Below are 23,493 nucleotides of genomic sequence, written 5' to 3'. Positions count from 1 at the left end.
TAATCCGTAAATTTACTCCTGTCTTCTGTGAATTTCTGGTCCCGCCGGTTTCGAATCCTTCCTGTTAGTTTATCTAGTTCTGCATAGTCCATTAATTTCATCCTCCATTCTTCAATTCTTCTTGCTTCTATTTTTGGGCCAGTAATATTCTTGCATATAAAAATATTATATTATATTATTATTAATAATATTACTTTTATAAATAAAAGTAATATTATTGCATATAAAAAGAGCTTACATTCCTTTCTCTTTATATCACTCCCCACAATGCCCAGTAAAAATGCTTCTGGTTTCTTTATAAATGTATATTTCAACATTTTTTTCATCTCATTCTACATCGTCTCCCAGAAGTATTTCACCTTTTTGACATTCCCACCACATGTGGTAAAATGTTCCCTCTTTTTCTTGACATTTCCAACGCTTATTACTGACTCAAAATCCTCGATTCCGACCACTTTGCCTCGGCCTCTTCCTTTCCTGCCGGGCGCAAACCTCCCCCAAAGGGCTTCCCTCGTTTCCTGCCCCCCTGGACATGGGGGGCATGAGAACCGACGAAGAACAGCCTCCTCCCTCTGCCCCCTAATGCCATCTTGCCCCAGAGAGCCGCTGGCGGCATTGACCGCCCCATTTCGGGGGTGCCAGCGAGCGGCCGGCGGCGCCCGCCTCATTGCAGACATCCAGCCCCCCTGCCTTGCCGCTCGTCCTCCATGGGGCTCAGGAACCCCTGGCTCTTGTACTCAGAGGGCAGGAGGTCGCCCGAGCCCGGCTGGTCCTCCTTGGGCAAGAGGGTCTCTTCAGGGGGGTTGGCCAGGGCCGGAAAGTCCGCCGCGGTGCCAACGGCCGGGTCCTCTTTGGACGGAGACCTGGGTTCGAGAACGAGGGGTTCTGTGGGGCTGCTGGACTCCAGGGGCTGCACGAAGCTTCGCCGTGGGTGCAGCTGGGGAGAAGAAGAAGTGTGTGGGGTTCGGGGTGAGCTGGCTGTTAATTGCACCCGTGCCCAGAGGCGTAGCAAGCTCAGGGGGTACCGTGTGCGAATTCCTTTTTGTCACCCCCCCCCCACAAATATTGCAATTTTCGGGAATGTTGACCAGAGTTACTGAGATTTTCTTTTTCGGCCGCAAAAAATATACGTGCAAATCCAGCCGGCGCTCGTGCAAATTGTGCGATCGGCGGGCAGATTTTCACGATGGCGATCGTGCCAGTTGCATAAAACCGCGCGCCAGGGGTGCAAGCGTCGCCCACCGAGGGGGTGCAAAAACCACCTACTGGTGGGTGGGTGCCAGGCTGATCACCAGGCAAATTTGCATGACCAGTGGGCGGATTTTCACGACGACGATTGTGCCAATTGTGAAAATTCACCCGCTGAGGGTTGCAAGCGCCGCCACACCGATCCGCCTGGGGGGATTTTGTCTCCTTTCCTAGGCATGACACCCCGGGTGATAGGACCCCCCTGCCGATGCCCACAGCTGTGTCTCGCACCCGTGTCCCCTCTCCTGACCCAGGTGGGTGTCTCACCCCAGAGGGCAGAGAGAGACAGCCTCAGCCATCAAGAGCTCTCCTGCCCATTCCAGAGATGCAGTTTGAACCCGGAGCGACGACCGATTGCGCCCATTTCGCAGAGACTCACCTGCCCCGGCGAGGATCCGGCGAGGATCTTGACGGCTTCCGTGTCGGCCGGGTCTGGCAAGGGCGGGCACAGAACTTCCTTCACCCTGTGGCAGGAGAGGGAAGAAGGAGGAAAGAGATTTTTCTGGAGCTCTGCGTTCTGGGTTTCAGATAGACTGTGCCTGGACCTGGAGGCTCCATCAGGACGTAAGAATAACCAAAGGGGGTGTAAGGGATTCAAATCTGCTTTTATTTTGGGGGCTTGGTATGTCTCTTGCCTGGCGAAGAAGCACAGAAACCGCCGTAGGGGAAAAACCCCAGGATTTTGATTTCTGCAAAGGCTGAATAATAAGAACGGCAAATATTAACATCACCGCAATGTTGGTTTTTTCCCTGATTTCGGAGCGATTTCGCGCAGATCTTACCAGTGCCATTTTTCCTGGTGGGTCCGCATACCCCTAAACATTTTGCGAATCTTTGCCTTTTTGTCCATTTATTTCCCCCCCTGATTTGAACTATAAAACGGTGATTTTTCAAAATAAGAGGACCCCTTAACATTATTTTTTTTAAGCAAAAAAGCACTACAGACTACCAAGCAAAGCCAGATTTAATTAACGGAACTAAAATACTATTTTTTGAAATCGCGGTGCAGCTTTTAAGCACCCCTGAGTTGGGGAGATTTGGGGAGATTTGGAAACTGGGGGGAAATGCATGCGGCGTCTATCTTGCCAGCAAAGCCCCCCCCATGTATTTTTCGAGCTATTCCTACACCCCCACCTCTTTTTGCAAATGTGGACGGTGCTGGCGACAACCAGAACCCCTCCGACGAGACCCAAGAGGAGGAGGCTGAGCGTCAGAGTCGTCTTCTTGGAATCTGGCAGAGAAAGAATGATTAAAAAACACAAAATCCTAGGAAGGGACCCCATGCGGTCATCTAGCCCAACCCTCTGTTACTTGAACCCATGGCCTTGAGATTAGAGTTAGGGGAGGAAGGAGAAGGAGGAAGAAGAAGAAGAAGAGGACCTTCTACCGCCAGCACCCAAAGAGGAGACATTTCACAGGGGGGTTGCAGAGACGCGACGCACCTGTGGGGCGGGTTCGAAAGGCGACGAGGTTTCGGCAGCGGCCGTCGCTCCCGGCGGTCAAAACCTCGACTCCGACCCGGTAAGTGGTGTTGGGCTGCAGGTCTGAGATGGTGAAGCTGGTCTGGGAGGCACTGACCTCGTAAGCTACGGGGAGAAAATGAAAATAATGGTTTAAGTGGGAATAGGAAGTCAACAGTACAATAAACTGAAAAGGGATTCAACCAAAAACGAAGGTTATAATATACAAAAAATGCTAATATCGGTTGGAAAACGGAGCCGCAAAAACAAAAAAATGCAAAATAAATAGCAAAAACAGACCTCAGCGTAAGACTCAAAACGGAGCACGTTCGGCTTCCGAGAAAAGTTCGCAAACCGGAACACTTCCGGTACTTCCGGGCTTGCAGTGTTTGGGTTCCAAATTGTTCGAGTCCCAAGGCATTTGAGAACCAAGGGATAAAGAATTAAAGGAGCAATTGACGGAAACCAAAGCCTCACCCAGGGAGGAGATAGGAGAACTTCACTTGCGAATTTACAAATGATTATACGTCTCAATGCGAATTGAAGTTAATTATTGTAGCTGCGGTAGAAGGCATTCTATTGAGAAAGTATTTGGTTTTTTGCAACAGTCTGGAGGCTAAATTAAAGGGTAGCAAAGCACAAAATTTAGAATTGGCTATGTATTTGAATTGGCTGATATAATATGGCGCATATTGGCTATTTGTCATTGGGACGTAAAATTTACTTAACAACAAGAAAAACAACCCCAGTTAAAACGATTCGGTGTAATCGGTGCGACCAAACAGGTGAACGTGATCCAAAGTCAGTTTACACGCTGGAGAGTCGGAAGGGACCCCATGGGGTCATCCAGCCCAACCCGCTGCAATGCAGGAATCAAAGTACCCATGACAGATGGCACCCCTTTGCCTCTTAACCTGCCCCCTTTGCCACCCCCTTTGGGCACCCCCATCTCGTCGGCTCAGCAGTGCTCCAGGCACATTTTGCACCCGGGTCTCCCACCGCGACCAAACTCACTGGCTATTTCCTCGCCTCGCTCGTCGTGCCAGCAGAGGACGTATTTCTGGAACGCGCCAGGGCAGCCGGCGAGGAGGGCAGGGGGGTGCCAGCGGATGTCGACGGAGGTGGGCATTGGCATGGCTACATCCGGGCGCAGGGGGTCTTCGGAAGGCGCTAAAAGATAGGGGAAGAGGGAAGAGGGAGTCAGGGAAGGGTGGGATACAGAGGGCAGGATCCCAGCACAGGGAACCTCTTACAAAAGGATAATAATAATAATAATTAATAATTTATTATTTATACCCCACCCATCTGGCTGGGTTTCCCCAGCCACTCCAACAAAATATTAAAATACAATAATTCCCTGTGGGCTCTCCGCGCCCCGACCACGGCCAACAGTGGCATAGCGTAGGGGGGTCAGGGGGGGCCTGCCGCACCGGGCGCAACATCTGGGGGTTAGGGTTAGGGGGCGAAATTACTTGCCTTGCCCCGGGTGCTGACAACCCACGCTACGCCACTGACGGCCAAAAGACCGATTCTGATGAATCGGGGGAAATATCGATGGGGCTCCCCTTCTACGATTGCGTCGGAGACTTGTACAAACTCGCAAACACAAGAACAAATTGTTGGAGTTTGCAGAGCTGGCGGAAAGCCAAATTGGGAGGTAATACCGAACGAACGTTTCTTCAAAAATGGGGCATGTATAAAAAAAAAGTTGAAAAGGTTATCGTACCGAAATAAAGTCAGCGGGCAGGACTTGGGGAATTAAAAGAGGGGATATTAATGGGGATTGCAAAGAGAATTCGCCAAATAAAACAAGCGGTAAATATGGGATGGCGTGGCGGGAAGTCGCTGGGAATTTAAGCAGAACGGAGAACGTGGTTTTCTTTTTGTATTTCTGTTTTGATTGTATATACATTGGTCTGTCATATCTTTTTAACATCAGTAAAGCATTTTGGTCAGGGACGCGGGGTTAAACCACAGAGCCTAGGGCTTGCCGATCAGAAGGTCGGCGGTTTGAATCCCCACGACGGGGTGAGCTCCCGTTGCTCGGTCCCTGCTCCTGCCAACCTAGCAGTTCAAAAGCACGTCAAAGTGCAAGTAGATAAATAGGTACCACTCCGGCAGGAATGTAAACGGCGTTTCCGTGCGCTGCTCTGGTTTGCCAGAAGCAGCTTAGTCCTGCTGGCCACATGACCCGGAAGCTGTATGCCGGCTCCCTCAGCCAGTAAAGCGAGATGAGCGCCGCAACCCCAGAGTCGGCCGCGACTGGACCAAATGGTCAGGGGTCCCTTAAAGCATTTTGGAGGGTGAGGAACAAATTGCCTATAAATGCAGACTTTGTTCGCCCGCAGACTGGACCATGACAGCTTGAGGAAAAGCAGATAGACGCACCACTCCTGTGAAAGAGACGCACGAGGCCCAGCGTCGACCAGGTGTTTTCGTCCGGGTCCCATCCATGGACCGCCAGGCGGGTGCAGACGTCGGACTCCAGGACTCCTGAAAAAGGAGGACACAGTCAGGGATTCGGAGAATATCTGAAGGGCCTAAAACCTTGTGCAACTGCGGAAATGGATAAAAGCCCCCCATCCAAACAACGACCATCATCAGCGAAGGTAAGAAAAAAACATTCATTTTAATTTTCATCCTCTACAATACTGCCTTATATATTTTATACTACAGCGCGTCGGTGGTTGCTTTCGTTTTGTGGATCGATGGTCTCGCTGGATAGTAAAATTCACGTTTGATGGCTGTTTTTAAAAGTCTGGAAGGGATTAATCCGTTTTGCATGACTTGCAATGGGAATGCAGTGCGCCTTGCTTTTGGAACGCTTTGGTTTTGGAATGGATTAAGTTTGAGAACCAAGGGACCACGGTAATAATAATAATAATAATAATAATAATAATAATAATATCCCTAAATGTTCCCATTTTAGGGAAGTCAGTCCTGCAAAATCAGAGCCCAAGGATGACACTCTGTTAATCCCCACAGCTGCCCAGCATCCCATAATACTCCATTTAGCAGACTCAGCAGGGTCACTGCACTCCCTTTGCAGAGTTTCCCGGGAATCAGTTCCCCTCAATTTCTCCCTGACGCTGACATCTTCTGACGGAGTTGGCTCATCTTATGAAACACATTTATTCCGGCTCTTTGCAAAACAGCTTTGCAAAAGAAAAACCGGGGCTGGCTGGCCTTTTATACTGTCCTATTTTAGGCTTGAACCCCTTTTTAAAAATTTTCATTTAGACACACCTGTCCAGACATGTGAAAATGGACATGCGTTTTAATCTGAGCACGGCTATGAACGGCTGCTCTTTGCTCAGAAGTTCAGCTTTCCGTGTCAAAATTAACCGGGAAGCTCAGAAATCAAGAAGACGAGAATTTTAAGAGGGAACAGGGAAAGTTTATTCATTTATCTATGAGACCGCAGGTTGAAACGTTAGCAGGGTTTTAACCATACTTGTAAAGTAACGGATAATTTAGAAGGATAAAAATTTGGATAAAGTATTGATATGCAGTTGTAAATTATCATTTAGGACACTTGGAAAGAATGGGGTGAAGTTGGAAGGTTCAGAGTAATCTCAATATTTGCATTTTGAATTGTTTTTTGTTGCATGTATATATTCTTTAAAAAACAAAAAGAAGTAGTTCAGATTTCTGCTTGTTCTGAACTCCTTTTCAGCGATCATTTCAACCTTTGCTTTTATATTTTGTATAAACAGCTGAGAGGGTTTTGAAAAAGGATATTGATTCTGCTCAACAACCAGCCTGCTAAGCATGGAGCAGAAACTCCGTTAAAGAAAAAGGAAGGCGTACCTAGCCTTTTCCCCCTTCTTTTCCCATCCATCCAACTCCCCCTGCAGCGTCATTCAGATCGATTTTTACATCTGATGGAACCCTTTTGTGGTTTTGAGACTTTGTGCGGTGGTTTATCTGTTCTTCTTTTTCAAAAGAAACACAAATAAGAGGCCCGTGGAAGAGAACATGCCTGACCAGCTGGTCTCGTTGACCTCTTGGTTGTCGTCGTCCTCGCAGGACCTTCCCGGGTCCTTTTCAAAGCAGATGACCTCGTGCTTCGTCCCCCAAGTCACTGAGAAGTTCTTGCCGGACTGGATGACCTCCTGGAAGGTGGGACCTACTGGGGTCAGAATAATAATATTAATAATAATAATAATACCCCACCCATTTGGATGGGTTTCCCCAGCCACTCTGGGCGTCTCCCAACAGAACCTTAAAAACACGATAAAACATCAAACATTCAAAAGCTTCCCTAAACAGGGCTGCCTTCAAAAAGTCAGAAAGTTGTTTATCTCCTTGGCATCTGATGAGGGGCGTTCCACAGGGCAGTGCCACCACCGAGAAGGCCCTCCGCCTGCTTCCCTGTAACCTCACTTCTCACAGGGAGGGAACCGCCAGAAGACCCTCGGGAGGAGGACCCCGGTGTCCGGGGTGGAGACGCTCCTTAAGGGATACTGGGCCATTCAGGGCTTTCAAGGTCAGCACCAACATTTTGAATTGTGCTCTGAAACGTCCTGAGAGCCAATGTAGGTCTTCCAAGACCGGTGTTCTACGGTCTGTACTGTCCCCAGTCTAGCTGCCACATTCTGGATTAATTCTAGTTTCTGGGTCACCTGCAAAGCGAGCCCCACGGAGAGTGCATGGCAGTAGTCCAAGTGGGAGATAACCAGAATACGTACCACTCTGGCCAGACAGTCTGAGCGCAGGGAGGGTCTCATCCTGCGGACCAGATGGAGCTGCCCTGGACACAGAACTGACCTGCACCTCCATGGACAACGGTGAGTCCAAAATGACTCCCAGGCTGCTCACCTGGTCCTTCGGGGGCATAGTTACCCCATTCAGGACCAGGGAGTCCCCCACACCCGCCTGCCCCCTGTTCCCCATAAGCGGTCCTTCTGTCTTGTCAGGATTCAACCTCAATCCGTTAAGTTGCCATCCATCCTTCAATCGCCTCCAGACACTCACACCGGACCTTCACTGGTTCTGATTTAAAAGAGATGGGGAGAGGATGGAGCCTTGAGACGGGGTCAGAAATGGGCAGAGGAACCAGACGACAGAATAGGAAAGCAAAACAGTAAAGATGTAAGAAATCTCACAGGGGCCAAGTACCCATAGAAACCTAGGAATCGCGGTAGACTGCTCCTCAGCTGGAGGCTCTGTAAGAATCGGCTCTCTCTGCGGCTGGCCAGAATGCCCCCGAGTCGTGCCAATGGTCAGGGATGACGGCGGTGGGTGGCCACGGGTCAGATCCTGACCTGCCGCAACCCTGGCATTTGGGAACACGGGCAGAGTCGGCTGCCAATCACCCGCAATCCCCGTTTTGCCGAGCGAAGCTTTTGCCTCTGCAATTCCGTCCGCCGCGAAGCGAAGACTGACAGCTGTCTGATTCCATCGCTGTGCAAGTTCTAGCAGCGATCCCTTCATTTTAGCAGGCGTTGCCTTAAAGGGGAACCCAAAGGTTCCCTGGGGGAAATGGTTTTATTCCGGATAAGAATTATATTAAGAATCGTTAAGCGACAACAACGACCCGCACGAAACAGGAGACTGGATCAAAAGTTCCCAATTTTTCCGGGGTCGCTGCCCATTCAATAAACCCACCTCCAGCTCCCCTATTTTAAAAAAAAACATTATTCAGAATTGTTGTTTGCAATGAAGATAATGACGAGCTGAGATACGAGCAGCGCAGGAAAAACGGGAATGATGTTAGGGTGGAGTTACGGAACAAGGAACATGCAGCAATTAAGGAAAAGGACAAAAAAAATCAGCGCGAGAGAGGTAGCAAATCCAAAAACATATAAGTGAACGATATATTGCATGTAAAGTAAACTTGTTAAAAACCTAATAGAAACTTTTAGAAGACATCTGAAGGCAGCCCTGTTCAGGGAAGCTTTTAATGTTTGATGTATTCCTGTATTTTAATATTTGGTTGGAAGCCGCCCAGAGTGGCTGGGGAAGCCCAGCCAAATGGGCGGGGTACAAATAATAAACTATTATTATTCTTACTAATAAAAATCGATAATAATAAAAGCAAGGCAATGGTGTAGATAAGGGGCGATTGATTAATTAATTGCACATTTATTCAGAACTGATGGACTCGAATCGGTGGCACCAGCTTTCCAAAGAGCAATTGGCACCTCCGGCTCCCCTCTAGGGATACCCTGTGGGGTTTAAGAACAGGCAGCTGGGTTTGCTTTCTTCCTCATCCCTCCCTGTTCCTTTCTCCTCGCGTGCTGCCGACAGTAGCCCTCTGGTTTTCAGGGACCAACCTGCGTCTTGCTCCGCCGGGAGCCTGCAAAAGGAGGCCGGGGACTGGCTGGCCCCGTTGTCGGCTTGCAGGGAGATGTTGTACTCAGCCCCCGACAGAAAGGTTTGGAAGGATGTCCCGTTTATCTTCTCAGATATGTTCAGCGATTCGTACAGGCAGAGGCAGGGAAGCAGGGCAAACGTCAAGTTGTATTTCACCTCCCCTTGTTCCCGGCTGGGCTTCTGCAACAGAGGAAAATCAAGGTTATGGGCCAGATATTTTTGCAACTCACGGCATTCCCTTTGCCACAACGTCCCCGCGGGGCGGGGCGGAAACGCAGGATGAAAAACAGGCAGGTTTCCATCCTTGCTGAGGCTGTTTATGTTGTTGTTGTTGAGTCGCATAGTCGTGTCCGCCTCTTCGTGACCCCCTGGACCAGAGCACGCCAGGCCCTCCTGTCTTCCACTGCCTCCCGCAGTTTGGTCAAACTCATGCTGGTCGCTTCGAGAACACTGTCCCACCATCTTGTCCTCTGTCGTCCCCTTCTCCTTGCGCCCTCCATCTTTCCCAACATCAGGGTCTTTTTCAGGGAGTCTTCTCATGAGGTGGCCAAAGTCTTGGAGCCTCAGCTTCAGGATCTGTCCTTCCAGTGAGCACTCAGGGCTGATTTCCTTCCGAATGGAGAGGTTGGATCTTCTCGCAGTCCATGGGACTCTCAAGAGTCTCCTCCAGCACCAGAATTCAAAAGCATCCATTCTTTGGCGATCAGCCTTCTTGATGGTCCAGCTCTCACTTCCATACATCACTACTGGGAAAACCATGGCTTGAACTAGACGGACCTGTTTATGTTGTTGTTGTTGTTGTTGAGTCGTTTAGTCGTGTCCGACTCTTCGTGACCCCCTGGACCAGAGCACGACAGGCCCTCCTGTCTTCTGTTTATGTTAGCCGGATTTAATATTCCCTCGCTGATAGTGAGAGGAAGATATTTCGCTCTCCCAGAACCAGAGCGTCTCCGCAAACGTAGTAAACAGGAACCTGATACTTTGGAGCGTATTTTCTTTCCTTGCGATTTTGGCAATTATTAGGGGCCTTACCACTCAGTAGCCTAAATTCTATGCTACCAAAGGTTCAAGACCTGCTCTCGGACAGGAATGATCAAATTATTTTAACAGTGGCTGGATTTTTGAGTGCTGTCCATGGAGAAAGACTGGGCCATTATAAAGAGACTGAGTGGCTCTTAATTGATTGGTGATGCGGCAATCTTGTGTTGTATTATTTATGCAAATTGATTTCCTCTGGAGTTAAAGATCTGACTGGGACAAACCTTGTTAGGCTGAGCTCGTATTTCGCACCACTTGTATACGGTGTCTGCCTGGTCATGTGTGGTTTGCTATGCCTAATAAAGGATATTTGATGTTTTTCATCCTGCTGTCATGGCTCTTGCTCCCAGTCCGTGTAGACAATGTGCCATTTCTCTCTTTTTTGATGGAGTTACAAGCTTGGCAGATCAGGCGAACGCTGTGGGTGTAGATTATCTTGAAATCCCCCCATTAAATGCTTGCAGAGAAGCTGGCAAAATGTGCGTCGAACGGCGGATTTGTAGCCAGTTGACTGACTGAACCCAAAGTGTACAGTTGCCCCCATTCAGGACCAGGGAGTCCCCCCCGTCCCCCCCCCCCAAAACAGGACTTCTGTCTTGTCAGGATTCAACCTCCATTTGTTAGCCACCATCCATCCTGCCTTGGTCAGACCCCACCTGGAATCCTGTGTCCAGTTCTGGGTACCACAATTTAAGAAGGATGCTGAGAAGCTGGAAGGTGGGCAGAGGAGGGAGACTGAGATGGTCAAGGGTCTGGAAGCCATGCCTGATGAGGAACGGCTGAAGGAGCTGGAGATGTTTAGCCCAGAAAAGAGGAAGAGGTCAGGGAACCTGAGGTCAGAAGTGACCAGCTCCCTTTACCTACCTCCCATTCCAGGGTCACCTTCCTCCGGCCGTTTTCCCCAAGAGGCTCTGCGTGGCAACTGAGTTCTGGGCTCTTGAGGAGTTCTGGAAGGGGCAAAACACATTTCATTGGCATCGCCACGTGTTTCTGGGCTCCTTGCTACCCAGGGCCAGATTTCGGTTTGATGCGGCCCTCGGCTCCTGAAGGTAACGGGGCCCTTTCTATGTCCAGCTGTCCTTTGTCCGCAACAAATGGCCGCTGGTTTTTTTGTGTTGAATAGATGCTAGATGGTCATTGATGGACCAAACAGATATCTCGAGCCATTTGCACATCACGAAAAATGCATTTTATCAAAGTCATTGTTGAAGATGAGAAGTCTCTTAACAGTGAAATACAATTAAGAAGTATATTAACAGCGAAATAATTAGGAAGCTCTAACTTAAAATGATTTTTGATTCAAGGACTCTATAGGGCATGGGTAGGCAAACTAAGGTCCAGGGGCCGGATCCGGCCCAATCGCCTTCTCAATCCAGCCTGCGGACGGTCCGGGAATCAGCATGTTTTTACATGAGTAGTCCTTTTATTGAAAATGCGTCTCTGGGTTATTTGTGGGGCATAGGGATTCGTTCATCCCCCCAATATAGTCTAGCCCCCCACAAGGTCTAAGGGACAGTGGACCGGCACCCTGCTGAAAAAGTTTGCTGACCCCTGCTATAGGGGCTCTTGGATACCCCATAAGGGAAAAAGAGCAGTTTTTTTTCTTGTAACAAGAGCATGCAAAGATGTCCTCTATTTCCTAAATAACTCGTCGGAAAGATCTGCCTAGTCCAACCTCATGTTTCTCACATTGCATAACCAGATATTACAGAGGTTGCAGAAACGACACGTTGAAGAGTTTTGGAGCCTTAGCTCGCTTGGTTTCCTTTTCCCTCCTCATCCCTCTTTCCTTTTGTGTTGTCTGCTTGGCCTGTTATTTCCTCCTACCGATAGGGAAGCCACTTAAGGACTCTAGATGTGCTCAGATACCCCATGAGGGAAAAGGAGCAGGTTTTTTTCTTATAACAAGAGCATGCAAAGCTGTCCTCTATTTCCTAAATAGCTCATCGCAAAGATCCGCCTAGTCCAGCCTCACGTTTCTCACACACCAGATATTACATCTGGAGACTGCAGAATCTACAAGTTGTAAAGTTTTGGAGCCTGAGCTCGCTTGGTTTCCTCTTCCCTCCTCATCCCTCTTTCCTTTTGTGTTGTCTTTGGTTTCCTCCTACTGATAGGGAACCCACTTAAGGACTCTATAGGGGCTCTTGGATACCCCATAAGGGAAAAGGAGCAGTTTTTTCCCCTTATAACAGCTGGGTGAAGCAGCAAACTCACCGGCCGGAACGAAGACAGACCGGCTCCAGTCGCTCCAATTGCTGTAGGGGCTGGAGGTCCGATATCGGACTTGGACTTCGTACGGAGCGTTCCCTTCCACGGGGCACCTGACTGGAGGAAGCGGCGGAGACAGGAGTCAAACCCCAAACGGAAACCACCTTGCTGTTTATTCGATCCCAGCATTGAGAGCAGAGGGCGGGGAACCCTTTTTTGTAAAAATGATGTTAAATCTGTGTGAATCTGTGGCTCATTTGGTAAAATTTGTTTGTGTTGGTGTTTATCTGTAGCTTTGCGTCTGCAAAACCAATGAAAACGATTTCGTAGAAAAACAAAGAAACATAAAACGAAGAAACATCCTCGAGTCCAAATTGTCCGCCGAAGACATCTTACCTGAGATGGTTTCCCTGACTTTGTGCTGCTCCTGAGTTTTGCAGTTCCCCTAAAATCGAGACAAGACTAGGCTCAGGAAAAGCGGGGTCTCCGCTGCCCCCCCAGTCCACCCCCTCCAATAATTCTCCGAAGAAAATACGGACATCCTATTCTCCCGATCAGGAACTTTCTCCTGAATTTCAAGGTGACAGATTTTCCACCGAAACCAGAACTGTTTTTCTGCTTTGGGATTTATGGATAGACAGTTAGAAAAGGACGGTGGAAGTTTGCTTCGATATACGATGATGGCTGCAAATTAAAACATTCGCAGGAGCAGAATAAATTGGGTACAGTTTGGTTCCCAAATGCCCCAAACCCAGAAGTGAGTGTTCCGGTTTTCGAACCTTTTTTAGCTGAATGTCTGCTGCGGCTGTCCGCTATTATTTCTGGGGCGTCTGCACCAATCAGAAGCCGAGCCTCGGTTTCCGAACATTTCAGAAGTCAAACGGACTTCCAGATTGGATAAATTTGGTGCTTTTGTTATTGCTATTTATTTTGCGTTTTGGAGGCTTTTTCGGTTCATTTGTTTCTGTGACTGTGCGGAACCCAGTTCAGCTACTGATTGATTGATTGATTGATTGATTGTGTGACTGCGGAAATGGATAAAAGCCCCCCTATCCAAACCGTGGCTATCATCAGTGCAGGGAAGGGAAAAAAATTAATTTTCATTTCCATCATCTACAATACCGACTTATTTATTTTATTGCAAAGCACATTGTTTATTGCTTTCATTCTATGGATCAATGGTCTCATTAGATAGTAAAATCTGTAAAATTGCTGTCTTAGGGGCTGTTTTTAAAAGCCTGCAACGGATAAAAGCCCCCCACCCAAACAATGACAGTGTCAGGCTCCTTTCACAACCCAGGAATCCACATTCCTTGCTGTTTCCTAAGAAATGGCTGGCAAGGAAAGAATTTAAACTGGATTGGTGACCTTTTCCTTCGAAATGATAGGTCGGGCTAAGGCCCGTGAATAATAATAATAGTTTAAAGGTCCCAAGCCCTAAAGAAGCCAGATGATCCTCCAGCAGGGCTTTTTCAGTGGTGGCTCCGACCTGGTGGGCCTGTAAGACAGAGCTATTCCGCCTGGCCTCCAGTTTGAAGTAGCCGGATCCTTTATTCCTTTTTCCCTTTCCTTTTCTATGAAGACCCCACATTCTGGGACCCCACATTTAACTCTTCCCTGGTCTCCTTGCTGGCCCTAGCAGGACCAACTTGGCCAGTGATCATTTGATGTCTACGGACTGGGATCCCTCCCCCAAATGACCCCTGAATTTTAGAATTTTATTGACACTGATGCTGCATTTATGCTGTATTATATGCTGTTTTATGCCGCATTTTAATCAATGTTTTATATTTGCTGTTAGCTGCCCTGAGCCCGGTTTTTAAACTGGGAAGGGTGCAGTATAAATAAAAATTATTATTATTATTATTATTATGCCAGCGTCACCAATTCCTTATTTTTCAGGGCTCTGCAGGTTCTACCCCTGAGCTGTGGCCCCCGATTCGCAGGACAGGATGAGCGCCACCCTAAATACGCACCAAGACCGGGGCACCCCCAGATCTGAGTTTCTGCACGGCAGCGGGTTGGGCTGGATGACCTCCCGGTGTCCCCGACTCTACGATTCTATTATCCGCATCATATGCAGGAAGCTTACGTAAGACTTATGTGGGCGTCTGCGTTTAAATTCCCACTAGGAACCCCTTGATCCCGTTAGGTTTGCCGCTGTAATCCTAGCGGAAGCCCCGGCTGCCATCGGACGCTTGCAAGTCCGGGTTATTTATTTCTCTCTCTCACACACACACCCTGTTTGTTTTGCAACAGCTGCAGAACAGCTGGCCAGGGGGGGGTTGCGTCACCCTTTGTGCCCTGTGCCCTTTACATAACAGGGAGATTTCAAGCAGCTGTTTGGGGGCGGCATAAGCGAGGCTGCCTATTCCGGAGTCCTCAGAGCTCCGCCGAAAATCGCAGAATTGTTGGGCGAGGAGGGGCACCCCCACGTCATCCAGGACAACCCGCTGCGGGGCAGGAATCTTTCACCCAACGAGGGGCACAAACCCACGACCAGAGAGCAGGGCCAAATTTAAGTTTGGCTCCTGAAGGTAACGGGGCCCTTTCTATGTCCAGCTGTCCTTTGTCCACAACAAATTGTCGCTGTTTTTTGTGTTGAATATATGTTAGGCCTACACAAACTCGGCCCTCCAGATGTTTTGGGACTCCAGTTCCCATCATCCCTGACCACGGGTCCTGTTAGCTAGGGATGATGGGAGTTGTAGTCCCAAAACATCTGGAGGGCCGAGTTTGGCCATGCCTGCTAGATGGTCATTGATGGACCGAATAGGTATCTCAAGCCATTTGCACATCTTGCCCTGCAACCAGTCCATGCAGAATGTCGGCACCCTATATATAGAAAGGAGCAAAGCAGGGATATTTGAGGGAGCAGGCGAGCAGGTGGGGCCCAAGACTTACATCCTTGGAGCCTACACAACACAAAACACTGTTGCTGCATGTAGGTTTTATTTCATTTGTTTTTTAACTTATATTTTATATGTACATCCAGGTTTTTTTCCATTTAATTTTTTGGGGCCCCCAAGAGAGCGGGCCCTAAGCTAGAGCTTGTTGAGCTTATACGTAAATCTGGCACTGGCAGCCTCCTGCTCTGCTGACTGAGAGAGGCCCCTCCATCCTTACTTTGGGCAATATTGTTTTGGGGGACAGGAGGCGGGCAGGTGTGGGGGACTCCCTGGTCCTGAATGGGGTGACTGCGCCCCCGAAGGACCAGGTGCGCAGCCTGGGAGTCATTCTGGACTCACAGCTGTCCATGGAGGCGCAGGTCAGTTCTGTGTCCAGGGCAGGTCCATCTGGGATGCAGGATGAGACCCTCCCTGCCCGCAGACTGTCTGGCAAGAGTGGTGCATGCTCTGGTTATCTCCCGCTTGGACTACTGCCATGCGCTCTCCGTGGGGCTGCCTTTGAAGGTGACCCGGAAACTGCAACTTATCCAGAATGCGGAAGCCAGACTGGGGACTGGGAGTGGAGACCACATAACACCGGTCTTGAAAGACCTACATTGGCTCCCAGGACATTTCCGGGCACAATTCAAAGTGTTGGTGCTGACCTTGAAAGCCCTAAACAGCCCAGTAGACCTGAAGGAGCGTCTCCACCCCAGACACCGGGGTCCCTCTCGCGAGGACCTTCTGGCGGTTCCCTCATTGCAAGAAGCCAAGTTACAGGGAACCAGGCAGAGGGCCTTCTCGGTGGTGGCCCCCGCCCTGTGGAACGCCCTCCCAGCAGATGTCAAGGAAATAAACAACTATCTGACTTTTAGAAGACATTGGACGACAGGTAAGTTTTTAATGACTGATGTTTTTAAGGTTCTGTTGTGAGCCACCCAGAGTGGCTGGGGAAGCCCAGCCAAATGGGCGGGGTATAAATAATTATAATACTATTATTATTCTATCCCGGCACCCAAAATTAAAGACACCCTCTCCTTGGCTTCTGGTCTCGACGGCCAACTTACCGCGGTCCAGTTGGTGTGCGCTGCTGTCCGCATTCTGACCTGGGTCTCCCTGGAGAAAGCGCAGCAGTTGTCAACTTCAGACCACGTCAGGGTCATGTGGCCTCTTGACCTTGAAAAGTTTATTTCTGTGGGTGCTTCGAGCCTGACTGCAATGAGAGGGGGGAGGCTGGGAGGAAAAGCTCCTAGAATCACAGAATTGTTGGAAGGCACCCCTAAAGTAATCTAGCCCAACCCTCTGCCATGCCAAAATCTCAACCCGTGGTCCCCCATCCAAATTCCAGCGGTCGAAGTCACGGATTCGAGTCCTGCCCTCCGGAGGAGCTGCAGAAAACAAGCTCTCTCCCTCTCCCGTGAGATATTTGGCGCTCATATCCAGAGGTGTCAACTTACAGATTTGAAAATAAGGGACCAGCAGCCTCGAAAATAAGGGATCAGCAGCCAAAATAAGGTATGTTCAACTTCTGAGCCCCTCTGAGCCAAAGGCAGAAAGCCCAGCCAGCAGCCAAACAAAGCCTCAAGCGGTGGTTCCCACAGCGCAGCAACCCGGCAAAGGGGATGCAGCAAGGAAAACCACCCTCCCCTCTCCGCTGGGAAGCGCTGAGCAAAGGTGAGTCCCTAGGCAAGGCGGCTGATTTGATCGGCACAAGGCATGCAAGCTCCACCCCCCAGTCGTTCTTAGACTCCTTATTGGGTGAGCAACGCAGCCAAGCAACCCAGTTGGAGCCTCCCTCCTCCCTGGCTGGCAGGGAGGGAGGGAGAGGAGCTGCTTCCTTTGAAACCCGGGAAATTTAAGGGACATCATCCATAATGGGACACGGCGCTGGGATAAGGGACTGTCCCATTGACAGCTATGCTCATATCTCCTCTCTTGCATGTTGTATATCCCCAGCTCATAGAAACATAGGGATGTCGATTGGGAAGGGACCCCCAAAGTCATCTATCCCACCCTGCTTGCTGTTTCCGGCCTACCGGCTTGGCTGATCACCAGGGTGAGGTTGTTCGACCGCAGAGGAGGAACGCCTTCGCCAACCCGGCTCTCCACCCAGACGGTGACCTTCACCTCCATGTAGACGCGGCTCCGCTCCAAAAACAGGAAGGTGGCGTTCCCGGTCTCGAAAGCGTCGTGCCTTTCGCCAGGTGGGTGGTCGGGGTACCTGCGGGGAAAGAGGGCGGATCTTTGACCAGCCAGCAAACAGGAAAGGAAAAGAGGGCGTGTCGGCAGCCTGAGAAAGACAGAAATCCAACCGGTGAAGCTATAATTCCTAATCAGGGTGGATAAAAATCAATAATTTTTTTAAAAATAATGTTTGTTAAATTTAAATCTGATTTTTACATTTTAAATCTGATTTTTAAAATTTAAATCGATTTTTAAAATAAAATGCTTTCGAAGGGAAAATCTTTCTAAAGATTTTCTATTTAAATTACATTATAGTCCAAAGGCTATTCATCAGAAAATAAGGATTTGTTTTAAGTTTTTCATGTGTGCTAAAACTCAGTTTTTAAAAAAATATTGTTTAACCACATCAGTTAACATGGACACATACGTTATAACCGTATTGTATTAGTTAAATAAATTGTTGCAATTGTTATTAAGGAAATGATTATTTCCCCCCTTCCAATAAAGTGCTCCAACGCTCCGCTGTCTGAATTCCCCCTGGATTTCTTGCCCTTTGTGCCCCCTTTGCTCACCAAAGATGGAGGGTGTAGCTGGCCCCCATCCGGCCCCCGGCCTCCCAGCTGCAGTTGGGGCGACACTCTTGTTTCCTGCAGCAGCAAGCCTTGAAGCACTTCAGATTTCGGGGGGCTCCATCATCACCTGGCAGCGCAAAAGAGAACCACGTTTCTCCCCTGAAAAGAGGGACGTCCTATTCCATCCCCTCCAACATTTCTCTCCTGAAAATAGGGACGTCCTATTCCATCCCCTCCAACGTTTCTCCCCTGAAAATAGGGACGTCCTATTCCATCCCCTCCAACGTTTCTCCCCTGAAAATAGGGACGTCCTATTCCATCCCCTCCAACGTTTCTTCCCTGGAAATAGGGACATCCTATTCCATCCCCTCCAACGTTTCTTCCCTGGAAATAGGGACATCCTATTCCATCCCCTCCAACGTTTCTCCCCTGGAAATAGGGACGTCCTATTCCATCCCCTCCAACGTTTCTCCCCTGAAAAGAGGGACGTCCTATTCCATCCCCTCCAACGTTTCTCCCCTGAAAATAGGGACGTCCTATTCCATCCCCTCCAACGTTTCTCCCCTGGAAATAGGGACGTCCTAAGGAAAAGTGGGAAATTTCAGGATCACATCAGAAACTGGGACGGCTTCTGTAAATCCAGAACTGGGATTGGGAAGGTTTGCGATTCAGCAAGTCAAATATTCTTCCTCTTCTTCCTCGAATTTATATACCGCCCCCTATACCTGGGGGTCTCAGGGCTGTTCACAGAATAAAATCAAGATATAGAAACCACAAAATACCTAATGAAAATAAAGACAACAACCCAATTGCCCCCGGACCACAAAAACCACATTTTAAAAAGGCATAGGATATAAATCTCTTCCCCCTCTGAGATAATCCTGTGTGGTTCACGAGAGAGTTTGTGCGGCGCAGAACATGCCGCCTCCCTGTTTCTGTGTGCAATTTCCTTTGTGCTGAGTTCAGGGGGGAAAGCACCATTTCTTCGACTCTCTGTTGTTTTTCCTGACCTATTTACTTGCAAAAATGTGCACAGCCGAGGTGCAAAATGGAATTTATTGCGTGGGAAATTTTTTCATTTTGTGACATGCGTTATTGTTTTGTTATACTGTTATACGTTTCCGAGCACAATTCAAAATGTCAGTGCTGACCTTTAAAGCCCTAAACGGCCTCGGTCCAGTATACCTGAAGGAGCGTCTCCACCCCCATCGTTCTGCCCGGACGCCTGGGTCCATCTCCCGAGGGCCTTCTGACGGTTCCCTCATTGCGAGAAGCAAAGCTGCAGGGAACCAGGCAGAGGGCCTTCTCGGTAGTGGCACCCGCCCTGTGGAACGCCCTCCAACCAGATGTCAAGGCAATAAACAACTACCTGACATTCAGAAGACATCTTAAGGCAGCCCTGTTCAGGGAAGTTTTTAATATGTGATATTTTAGTGTATTTTTGGTTTCTATGGAAGCCGCCCAGAGTGGCTGGGGAAACCTAGCCAGATGGGTGGGGTACAAATAATAATAATAATAATAATAATAATAATACTGTTGATTGGCCATATTCTAATCAATAAAGCATTAAAAGTGAGGGGGGAAGAAAGAAGAATTTTCCAAACCGTCTCCCAGGGCAGCCCCACAAATAATGTGTTGCAGTAGTCTAACTTGGAGGTTTCCAGAGCATAAATACCAGAACTTAGGCTCTCCCTGTCCAGATAATGGCCACCGGAAGAAGCAGATGGAAAGCAATTTATATGTGGGGGTTTTTTTATGGTTTATCTGCCCAGTTCAAGATTTTTGCATACGGCTTAGCGGTGGCATCGCCTTTTCTTAAACAACCCGCTGGCATTTAAATTCTTGCTCGGTAAATAAAAAGCAGAATGGGTTGCAAGGATGGGATTGGTCTTGGCAGATTTTTACGAGCGGAATCGTGGGTGTGTCTACGGGCGAAATGAGTAATTTGAGACGTTTTTATGGGAAGTGATTCATAAATATAATTACGGTGACAAAATTAATGACTAAGGGTAGCCTTTTCCTTCAAAGGCCATATTTCCCTTCGATTCTCGACCGTGCAGCCTGCTTTGTAGGTTGTCGAGTTTGCGTGACCCCTATATACATACACACACACACACTTACATATATATCTCAATAATGTCATTTTCCCCAAGTTTCCAGCTTCCTAATGAATAACCAAATTAACCCATGTTTCAGACACAGGTGTGAGGATTAGGGTTATAACTTCTTATCTCCCCCCCCCCAAAAGAAACACAATTTCCTGTATCCTAAAGGGACGAACTATTTCTTATCTGTAGCAACAACAACAAAAAGGTCACCCCAAAAGGTCCTATTCCATCCCCTCCAGCATTTCTCCCCTGAAAAGAGGGACGCCCTATTCCATCCCCTCCAACGTTTCTCCCCTGAAAATAGGGACGTCCTATTCCATCCCCTCCAGCATTTCTCCCCTGAAAAGAGGGACGCCCTATTCCATCCCCTCCAACGTTTCCCCCCTGAAAATAGGGACATCCTATTCCATCCCCTCCAACGCTTCTCCCGTGAAAACAGGGACGTCCTATTACATCCCCTCCAACGTTTCCCCCCTGAAAATAGGGACATCCTATTCCATCCCCTCCAACGTTTCTCCCGTGAAAACAGGGACATCCTATTCCATCCCCTCCAACGTTTCTCCCCTGAAAATAGGGACGTCCTGTTCCATCCCCTCCAACGTTTCTCCAGTGAAAATAGGGACGTCCTATTCCACCCCCTCCAACGTTTCTCCCCTGAAAAGAGGGACGTCCTATTCCATCCCCTCCAACGTTTCTCCTGTGAAAATAGGGACGTCCTATTCCATCCCCTCCAACGTTTCTCCCCTGAAAATAGGGGCGTCCTATTCCGTCCCCTCCGGCGTTTCTCCCCTGAAAATAGGGGCGTCCTATTCCATCCCCTCCAACGTTTCTCCCCTGAAAATAGGGGCGTCCTATTCCGTCCCCTCCGGCGTTTCTCCCCTGAAAAGAGGGACGTCCTATTCCATCCCCTCCAACGTTTCCAGAGAGATGAAATCTCGCGGTCGCCTTCGACGCAGCCCTGATTTCCGTTTCTCCGGCAAATCAGCCAGAGATTTACCGGTCGATCCCAATCTCCTCTCTGCATGTCGCTGATTTAGAAACTGCGGCAGGAAGCACCTTATCATTTCTTCCTGGGCAGGGATGATAACTTACCGCCTGACCCCCGCGCCACGGTGAACCACAGGGCCACGGCCACCAGCCACAGGTGCCTGGGGGGGCCGCTTCCTCTCCAAAGGGCCCTTGCGTGTGGCATCTCCCCAAGGGGCCCGGCACGGATGCAGGGCTCTGATCGGCAGCCGCTCCTGCAAGCGCAACCCAAAGTCACTTTAGGGATGGAGACGCCTTGCTTTTTTGAGTCCCCCCTCCTCTGTTTCGCTTTCCTTTCCGGATCTCACCCCTCTCTCTTTCCCCCCTGGCACCTAGACTGCGCCGACGCTGCAAAAGTGGCGCCTGAGACGGTGCAGAAATGAGCTCTTCCCGCAAGGGCCGGCCCAGGTGCTTCTGGGAAACCCGCAAGCGGGGCACGGGGAAATAAAAACGAAAGAAAGCTCTGCGGTGTGGTTTTCGTTCAAGGAGGCAGAACAGATAATTTTAGAGCTCAAGGGGAGAGGGGGAACCTGGCTTTAAAATATATATATGTACCGTGTTTTTCTGTGTATAAGGTGTTTGTATTCAACTATCATGTCAAAAATTGGGGGTGAGGGTAGCAGGCTTTTGTGACACGTGCGAGTGGCGTTGTCGGTGTGGCGGGAGAGCGATTTCGGGCGGCAATCCTGCCCAAGAACAGCCCAACAACTTTGGGGGATTTCCTCCCCGTTTCCTTAATTTTGAGTCCCCTGGTGGTCTTATACACCAGGTGTGTGTGTGTGCTATACACGGGAAAATACGGTATATATCAATTTATTCGTTTGGTTTTTCCAGATTAAAATTTTACAGTATTTAGCACCAGCTAAATTGGCCAAAATGGTGCAAGACAAGAAGCAGGGAGTATTGGAATTGTAAAGAAAGGGAAGGTTTATTCTACCACATGCGGTGGACTTGCAAAGAGGTCAAGGCTTTCTGGGAAATGGTATATAATGAGCTAAAGAAAATGTTTAAAAATACTTTTGTGGAGAAACCAGAAGCCTTTTTATAGTGGGTGGAGAGATACAAGTTTGTGTGTCAGATACCTGGCCTGATTTTAAAAATAAAATTATACTAAAAACAGAAGATCAGCTCTGGCTGATTCCTCCAGCCCAGGTGTGGATAGACTGGATAGACTGTGCCTGAGGCTTGAGGCTTGAATGAGCCACTAGGGCTTACAGCCACTTATACCAAACATTTATTTTTAAAAGGAAAAAAGGCAGCGTATTTCCACAAAAGCAAAGAGATCGTGTCCCTTTTTCAGGGGGGAAAGAAAGGTACCTGGGTGGCTGTTCTCCCCCAGCGCGCCTCTCCTCTCGAGAAAGCCGAAGAACAGAACGCAGGAAAGGAATCGACTCAACTCCCACCTTCTCATTCGAAGCAAGAGAGAGACTTCCTCTGAGTGGGACGCCCCAACTCTCGCCGAGCGAAAACCACATCCCTCTTCGAAATGTTATCTGTGTCGCATCCAGGCCTCAACTTCTTCCGGGCGGCTCCTCCTGTCTCCCTGAGACAGTGTCGTGAAGTGGCTAGAGCACCGGACGAGGATCTGGGAGAGGAGGGTTCAAATCGCCCGTCAGCATCATCATCATCATCATCATTATTTATTGAATTTCTTCTTCTCTGGCAATCCTTCGTAGCCGAGTAAGATTGTCCTCCATAAACACTGTTTTAACAATGAGTCCGTAAGTGACTGTGGAGGCCAATTCTGGATCCCCACATCCTTCCACAGTGGGGACAGTGGTTTCCGGGCGGAAGTTGATCACAGTGCGGATTTGCCAAGCGTGCCTTCCTCTTAGCACGTTTCTCCCTCTTGTCCTGAGTTCGAGCATCTTCAAAGCCCACGACACCTTTGGTCAAGGCTGTTCTCCAACTGGAGTCCTCGCAGGCCAGTGTTTCCCAGTTGTCGGTGTTTATACTACATTTTTGAAGATTTGCCTTGAGACGATCTTTAAACCAGGGGTCAGCAAACTTTTTCAGCAGGGGGCCAGTCCACTGTCCCTCAGACCATGTGGGGGGCCGGACTGTATATTGAAAAAAAATAATGAATGAATTCCTATGCCCCACAAATAACCCAGAGATGCATTTTAAATAAAAGGACACATTCTACTCATGTAAAAACACGCTGATTCCTGGACTGTGCACGGGCCGGATTGAGAAGGCGATTGAGCTGGATCCGGCCGCCGGGCCTTAGTTTGCCTACCCATGCTTTAAAGTAGGCATGTCCAAAGTCTGTTTTGGGGGCCTAATCCGGCCCACTGGCCGATTTAATCCAGCCCCCGTGGCAGTCTATGTATATGTCCTGGGGTAAAATCCTAAATTCAACAACTTTGGTCGGCCCTCACGCATGTTCACTTCATCGAATCTTTGAAAAAGGTTTGGGCAGCCCTGCTTTAAACCAACC

General features: G+C 48.9%; 1 protein-coding gene across 5 annotated transcripts; it reads right to left on the bottom strand.

Annotated features, from left to right (window-relative positions):
- Positions 1 to 649: 649 nt before the first annotated feature.
- Positions 650 to 22,858, bottom strand: IL12RB1 (interleukin 12 receptor subunit beta 1). 5 transcript variants are annotated; one of them, XM_083421541.1, is made up of 16 exons: positions 22,371 to 22,858; positions 21,120 to 21,268; positions 17,920 to 18,046; positions 17,200 to 17,384; positions 16,231 to 16,376; positions 12,672 to 12,720; positions 12,282 to 12,392; positions 10,929 to 11,011; positions 8,987 to 9,206; positions 6,687 to 6,837; positions 5,097 to 5,201; positions 3,723 to 3,878; positions 2,691 to 2,834; positions 2,383 to 2,479; positions 1,628 to 1,712; positions 650 to 937 (listed from the first exon to the last, which is right to left on the bottom strand). In XM_083421541.1, exons 1-16 carry the CDS (start codon positions 22,526 to 22,528, stop codon positions 795 to 797), a joined length of 2,109 nt encoding a protein of 702 aa, XP_083277667.1. In that variant the 5' UTR covers positions 22,529 to 22,858; the 3' UTR covers positions 650 to 794. The 5 variants fall into 5 exon arrangements, with proteins under 5 accessions (XP_083277667.1, XP_083277668.1, XP_083277669.1 ...); XM_083421542.1 differs by having other exon boundaries at positions 6,687 to 6,840; positions 22,457 to 22,854; XM_083421543.1 differs by lacking the exon at positions 21,120 to 21,268 and having other exon boundaries at positions 6,687 to 6,840; positions 22,371 to 22,853.
- Between the last annotated feature and the right edge of the window lie 635 nt (positions 22,859 to 23,493).

This window comes from Podarcis tiliguerta (assembly GCF_965153285.1).
Source record: "Podarcis tiliguerta genome assembly, chromosome: 18".
NCBI lineage: Eukaryota > Metazoa > Chordata > Lepidosauria > Squamata > Lacertidae > Podarcis > Podarcis tiliguerta.
Note: the sequence above shows the minus strand (reverse complement) of the source record. Positions and strands in the feature narration are given on the sequence as shown.